A 7743-nucleotide genomic window follows, 5' to 3' on the forward strand; every position below is an offset into this window, starting at 1 on the left:
AAGTAAATTAATATTTTGACTGGTTTCGGCGTACAGTGTGGTTTAACAGGGTACTTTACGTTGGCGATTAAGACTAGCAGCAATCAGCTTAGTTTACATAATAGTATATGATCATACCTACGAATCTACAGAACCATTCTTTACTACATTTATAATCCAACATGAGTGGACATGCAGCTCCAAACTGCTTAAGTACCAGCAGATAAGGTGTTCGCGTTTTCCGATTTCATAAAGACCCGGAGCTTACTAATTCAAGCAGAGGACAAAAAATAGTAACTCAATATTGTTTTCCTCAATGTCACTTCGATATTAGGCAAATTTTACAAAGATACCTTAAGTTTCGTTGTCGGGTATACGTGTTAAGTTTGTGAGCCAAAAAGTAAAATCACGGCAATTTACATGCAAAACTGCAGCTAGATACACCAGTTTATGGTAATGTTATGCGTTTTTGTTTGTATTTTTATATTTTAAGCATGTTCTTTTATGTTTTTGGTTAGTAAACTTGATATTTTCTGTTTTTTTACTCTTTAATCGATTGAGTGTTCAATAAAAGTTGATTATTTTTGTGAGGTTTATTATTGTGATAAGATATAACATTAGTAGAAAGCCAATCCGTTTCCTAACTTGGTCTATACTAACTTTGGGCATGACTACTCAGTTAATGAACTCAGCACGCCTTGTTCAAATAGAATATATAGTAGGGATCGGAGAAGTGGACATTTTTAGCTCAAAATATTCAAATATCCTGATCGAGTTTTACACAATTAACAACGGTCTATGGGAGTCGTGAGATACGGTTTTATAATGATTTAATTTTTCGTTGTTTACTACCAAATGTGACAAGTAGAATGATAAGGTGTCCCATATTCCCCATCCTACTATTTACAAATATAGAACTGCATACGATGAAATGTCATAAAATATCATTTCTGCAGCTGGCTGGAGTTAAAAAGCTGGGTTTATACATTTATTATTTAAATTATATTTTTTATACCTACATTCTTTCAGTTTAAATAAAACACATATCGATGACTTGGCACGACCAAAGGCACTGCCATACTTTCCACTTCCAGCATCTGTGTCCTAACCACTACCTCTGCCACCTTTTGGCCAGCCATCAGCAACTTGATATATGATGCTAATATAGGTGTGTGGTTCACGACTTTTAATAAATATGCGTTGGTTTATTCGTGCTCCTCTATGGTACCTAGCACCAAAGCTTTACGATTTTGTTTTTACGATTTTCCGTGATTTGCTTGATGATTTGTGATTTGCGTGATTTGCTATATGCTTACTGCAACCAGCCATACATTGTGTTCTGATTTAGAAACGTATATCGCCGCAATGATTTTTAAAACAAACACAAATGTTGTTTTTTATCTACTTACCAAATTCTATTTGTTTTTGGTCTCCCAACACCCATCTGCGGCGAGGACCTGGTTGGCGAGCCCGCAAAGTGTAGGTTTGACGGCGTGGTGTCGCAATAACAGTGGTTTCGGTGAGAACGAGCAGTCCAAGAACAAGCACAAGAAGAAACGCTTATTTGTTCATCTGCAAAAACAAACAGTTGTTTTACTTGACTTAAATTTAAACTGAAGTCTTAATTTATAATTAGTGTAAAGGTAGTCCTTATTACAGTAGGGTGGGGAAACATGGGACACTTTTTAGCTCTATTTTCTCGTCCCATTTAGTAGTAAACGAAGAACATTCAAAGAATTATAAAACTATATCCTCACGACTCCCATAGGCCACCGTTGGTTGTTTTAAACACGATCAGGATACTTAGATATTATGTGCTAAAGATGTCCCATCTTCCCCCACCCTACTATATATTAAAGGTACATTTCTCCTTTTTTCGTTCAAACCTGTACGATTTTTAAGTTATCACACAAAAGAAGCACCCGCGAAAATTTTAAACTGTATATTTAACTAAATATAGGGGCTATATCTATACACCTTTTTTATAAAATATGACATTCCCATTTAAATATTCCAAACATTCGATTTAACATTACAAAAATTACAAACCAGCCACTTATTTTGACCTTTTCCAAAGTAGAGAAGATGTCGTGTCGCAAAAGGCTTTGCGCAGTGGGTATTAAAAGCTAAATTATTTCAGAAATATTTCAAGCTTTATGGAAAAGCTTGACTGTTTTCTCGGAGCGCTGAAATTTGTTTCTATGTAAGGATACTCTGTCTAGACACAGAAAACGTGATTGAAATACCGTTAATACACTTCACTTGCAAAGATAATCTATTTTGTGATGAACTAGTGTTTTAGGTAATACTCTGAAGATGCTTAAAAATGTAAGTTATTTATTCTAAACCAGAATAAACCGCACGTTAGAACTCAAATTTTCAAACTTAAAAGAAAAGTAAACCGATGTTACAAACTGCTACTGTTAACTACGTAGGAGAGTTTGCTTTCGTACAATTCATATAGTAGGGTGGGGGAAGACGCGATGCCTTTACCACATAATATTCAAATATTCTGAATGTGTTTTAAACAAATAAAACAACGGTTTATGGAAGTCATAAGGGTTTTATAATTCTTTAAATGTTTTCTGCTAACTACCAAATGGGGCGAAACAGCAATATAGAAAGGTGTCCCATCTTCTCTCATCCGACTACATGTTTACTATTATTTTACATTTGTTACCTCATTACACAACAACTTTATATGTATTTTGCTTATCATCGCGTGACGGGGCAACGACAGTCGTTTCACTCTGATGTTTTGTTTCAAACAACTCGTGCCTGCTTACGAGTTACCACGTATGTAACTTTGTTATAATGATCTTTGAATCAATTTGTTTGTAATGTATTGCTGACAACAACAATACGTTGTTTATCCTTATCTAATAAATAGTTTTTGATAGACTGGGTATCGAAATTGGCTTCAGTTTTATAGGAATTATTGTAATTTTTCTCGGAAGCTCCGCGGGTCAGCGCATCAGTTTAGACTCTGCAAGGCAGATACTGTGTATAATCCAGACAATATAGAGACACAGAGTACGCATTGAAAATATAGTTAATACATTGTCTTGCAACATACGAACTTGTAGCTTATGCATGTTTTCTGAACTTATGTAAAAAAACACAAATGTACCAATTACAGTACCACAGCATTCACAGCATTAAGACTTAAGTATACAATCGTGTTTTTTCGCAAAAAACAAAGTGTTAATGGAAGGGTATGTCAATAGAAATTTCCTTTAATAATTTGAATACCATCGTATTATATATCATTTAGGAAAAGAGCTTTTTTTGCTAAATTTGAGAACAATTATTCTAAATTGAAACATTACTTTTGGTTTAATGAATATGAATGATTTTAACTTCCAACATCGCCAATTAACCCATAACAAACGTTTAAAAAATTTACAAAACTGGACGTTTTAACAAACTGTATGTAATCAATCATGTTTGTGGGCTATGCATTGCGCAATGAAACAATAAATGTTTCTGGGATTCTCACAGCCATTTGGTAATTACTATACCACGACGCTCTACGTTCGACTGAAACTTAACGCGCTTTCTAAAGCTGCCAGCAAGCCATTACGAATATTAATCTGCAGTCTAACTTTATCCTCGCGTGGCTGGAAAACGACAGTGGTTACAACACGGGAGTTCTTTTTCATACACCTATTGCCAGCTTACAAGTTACCATGTGTTACTTTGTAATGGTTATTTTGAGGCGATTTTTTTTGGATATGGCTAATATTTTGGACAACCCATTTAGTGATCAGCATTGGGTTGAAGCAATTGCCGTTAATCGTCTTACATACGCCCACAATGCTAGCGGCGACGAGCCTTGATCCCATTATCTCTGCGTTACAGGCAGGTACGCTAACCACTTTGCCACGGCGCCAAGTAACCTTAAAAAATTCAGTTTTATTAAGAGCGTTTTATTACGACCTTTGTACAAAACAGCATGTGCAAGTAAAAGTATTATCAACTTCATTTGTTAAAGATAGTTAAACTTTAATTGTTTTAAAAGATAGTTACAAATATATTATCTGGTGTAATCAATGCAAATCTCACTATGTTTAAAATTATTAAAGAAATCTTATAGAGAAGGTTTGGTACCTATTTTCATTATGTTTTATCGTCCCTTTTGGTAGTACACAAAGAATATTTACAAAATTAAACAGTAGTCCCACGACTCAAAAACGATATTTTTTTAGAGATATGATGTGATAACGGCGGTATCAATCCCCACACTCAAATAACGTACAAGATTGAACTAAGCTACTTTTACAGGAACTGTAAATGGTGGGAAAAAGATATTTTGCAACCGAAAATCACAACGTTTTGATGATATAAAAAATAAAGAATCCTAGAAAACACAGGCGTTACTCAGTAAGTGTGGAAATCATTGGGAAAAGGGTAAAAAATCGGTAGAAAAAAATATTATTAAAAAAATTATGTGTGCACTATTAAATGTACCAAAACTTAAAAAATAATCTTAAAAAAAACAACATAGTTAAAATTCATTGAATTTTAACAGAGTGTTCCATCACCTATTCTATATAATATAGTTCTCCCGTGCTGTTTATTTTAATATTCCGTAAATTGGTTGCCATGGAAGGAACACCGAATCTTTGTGGATAATGTTAATTTATAATGACTGTAGTATTGAAGTAAGCTTTCCATGAGATATTAATCTGAGATGTGTCCCATCCGCTGTCTAAGTCGATTCTTTCCAGCCTTGCTACGAATTCCATTAAACGAATATCATAAGCGGTAACGTTGAAACGGTGGGGCAAACTTTCATCAACCATACGAGCTCTAGCTTGTACTTTGTAAGGTGCAGCACTTAAGCACATTTTGTAAACAACAGCCACAAGGGTATACTTCTTGCTGGAGTAGACCGTTTCTACAGAAAACCCTTCAACGATTTTACCTTAAAAAAACATTAAACATTGTTTTATTCCGTTGGCCGTTTTTACACCCAATGCAAATAATTTTCTTTGTGAAATTTGTTCTTTTTGGACTTAAGAATTATAGATGCTGCGGGCTAGTCACTATTTAAAAATAAACATATCTGAAACTTACAGTATGTCAAAACAAGGGATATAGTAGGGTGGGGGGAAATAGGACACCCTTTTCTTTCAATTTTCTCATTCTATATTTGGTAGTAAACAAATAAAATTCAAAGAATTTTAAAACCGTATATAGTACAATGGGGGAAGATGGGACACTTAAGCACATATTGCCAAACATTTCCAAAATCAAAAAAGATGACGGTTTTTGGGTAATACCACGAATTAGTACTATCATTCCTTTATTAATTGACACCAATTTAATAAAATATAATAAAACACACAAGGAGTTATTTAGCGATCCGCATAACAGGTGAAATTTTACAAATTTGAAAACACACAGGATAAGATGGGACAGTTTGAAATCATTGTTAATTTTGATTTTTATGTGAATTTATAAATAGGAATATACGTAAATAACACAAAATAATACACTATTCAGACACTATTCTGTTATATAGCTACATGTAAACACCAGTAAAAATTACACAAACAAGAAAAACCTACCTGTGTGTTTGGACATAACACAAAAAAAATATTTTAAAAATCATTAAATTGATACTGCTTACCTGCTGGTCGCTCGCATAAGTAATTTCCATTTGTTGAACATGGGATATCATACCATGAACCATTTGATCCAATAACGTCGAATACCATATACACGCAATACTCGTTGTTGTTTAGATTGTTTGGGTCCTCGTTCAACCATTGCGTTTCACCGGTCGTGACACTGGACCCATCGTTCCACTTAAATCCTGTTTTTCCCAGATTGGCCCGCTTCAACCCAATGTAGAAATTGTCGTCTGTAAAGGAATATGGTAAAGTATGGGTTTGTTCGCCGCCGTGTCACACTGATTATCGTGCTTCCAATCGAGAGGTTATTGGTCAGGGCTCGTCGCTGCTACCGTTCTGGGCGTATGCGTCCTTGGGCAAGACACTTAATGACTTAAAAATTGCCGGTACAGAAAAAAAAAACGATCGGCATCCACAAAGTTACATACGTGGTAACTGGTAAGAGCGTATATAAATAAAAACTTTGTGTTATAACGTGCGTTGATACAACAAGTTATATTTATTGAATCATATTCTTTCAACGTAAACAATGTGCTATGGTTTCTTATACCTTATCTACGCTTACCAAGTGCGGAACTTTGCTAAAAATATTTTATTTGTATTTGTACACCCGTGTAATTTATTTTGGGAAAATCAAATACCATTTTTTCAACTTACGTGGTGGGTTAGTTCCAATACTCTTGACAAGGAAATTGTGGAGCTGCGTAGTTTTAACTCTAGCAAGTGAAGCACCGAGTAAAGCACAAGCGTTGACCGCGTCTGCATGATTAACAGCGCTTCCCCTGTGGATGTAAAACTCGCTTGCACCAAACTTTAGCCAAGTTTTTTCTCCAACAGTGAGTGAAAAACAACTAAAAATGTAGAAGCACAACACGAGATCCATCTGTAAGTATGTAAATAATTCAAAGCGATATTATGACGATTGAATTTTGGAATTAATAATGCAAAACCTTGTGCACTTTGCGTCGTTCGATATAGTGTGTATAATATACACAGAAATAATAGAATAGGACGCGCATCTCCAATATCGGTAGAAGTTAAAGGGCCTAAACACACCCCAAATGTACTTCGCTTTAATCGATAGAGTGTGTTTTTCTAATTCCAACGACACCTTACTTGTTTTAATCGGCTCTGTATAACCAAAGATATTCCAGCTCAAACACCGTGAAATTAAAAAAACTGATTTGAAAGTTGCGTGGCGAAAAAAATTGAGAAGTGTACTACCCACGTGACAAACACGTCACAAAATTGTTGAAGCGTGGCCGCTCTCATTCAGAAAGGCGAGAGGCAGTGTTTTCAGCGAAAAACGAGAGAACAAAAAAAACGCAAAAAAGCACAAAAAAAACGCAGGTTTCGCTTTTACGAATGAATTAGTCACGTGACTAGTACGTTCCTACGTCACAATCACGGAGCTCGTAGTAAAAAAAAGATAGCGCTAGAGATCACTGTTTGAGGACGAATATCTCCGCCTATACTGGACCAATTTTAATAAGCAAAGTATTTTTGGAATCAATAAAACGGTCGCTTTATGAATTTACCATAAAAAATAAAAGTGACGTGGGGTGTGTTTAGGCCCTTTAAAAGAAATAACGTAAGTAACTGATTTGCTGTTTGTATCGCTAGTAGTAATTATGTTTTATTGCAGATGAACAAGTCAGCACTTCTACTTTTGCTTCTCATCGGACTTCTCGTCCTCACTGAAACTACTACTTCTTGGTGGATAACTCGTCGTCGTCGCCGTCGTTATACTTATCGTCGTCGTCATAACCAAGAGAAAATGCCACAAATGAACGAAGGTAAGTTCACAGATACCAAACCAACCAGTTTGTTGTCGTTTTGTGTTAATTATAATAGCTTCTAAACGTCTGTAATAGTTAACAGTATAATTAAGTTTAATAAAATGTTTTAAAAGTCATTAAAATAATTATACCTATAAAAGTTACGTTCATGGTATCTCACAAGCGGGCACGAGGTGTATGAAACAGAACACCCTTATTATAAGTTTTATTGATTCAACATGTTAATAAGTTTATTTAAATTTTCAGATTCAGACATGAATTTCGTCAAATCGATTGTTGAAGAACAATAAGTGTTCATTTATGTCTAAGCTGCAAAAGTACAGTTT

At 34.9% G+C, this 7743-nt stretch overlaps 1 protein-coding gene and 1 long non-coding RNA gene across 2 annotated transcripts; one reads left to right on the forward strand and one right to left on the reverse strand.

The window, feature by feature from the left end:
- Positions 1-4606: 4606 nt before the first annotated feature.
- On the reverse strand, positions 4607-6525 carry LOC108950983 (C-type lectin domain family 4 member E-like). Its single transcript, XM_026840411.1, has 3 exons — positions 6276-6525; positions 5615-5848; positions 4607-4906 (listed from the first exon to the last, which is right to left on the reverse strand). The coding sequence occupies exons 1-3, from the start codon at positions 6499-6501 to the stop codon at positions 4617-4619; spliced, it is 750 nt and encodes a 249-aa protein (XP_026696212.1). The 5' UTR covers positions 6502-6525; the 3' UTR covers positions 4607-4616.
- A 662-nt stretch (positions 6526-7187) lies between these two features.
- LOC113475734 lies at positions 7188-7743 on the forward strand. The gene is made up of 3 exons (XR_003397505.1): positions 7188-7209; positions 7264-7414; positions 7664-7743. It is a non-coding gene; the product is annotated as an uncharacterized LOC113475734 (long non-coding RNA).

This window comes from Ciona intestinalis, unplaced genomic scaffold (genome assembly GCF_000224145.3).
Source record: "Ciona intestinalis unplaced genomic scaffold, KH HT001244.1, whole genome shotgun sequence".
NCBI classification, from domain to species: domain Eukaryota; kingdom Metazoa; phylum Chordata; class Ascidiacea; order Phlebobranchia; family Cionidae; genus Ciona; species Ciona intestinalis.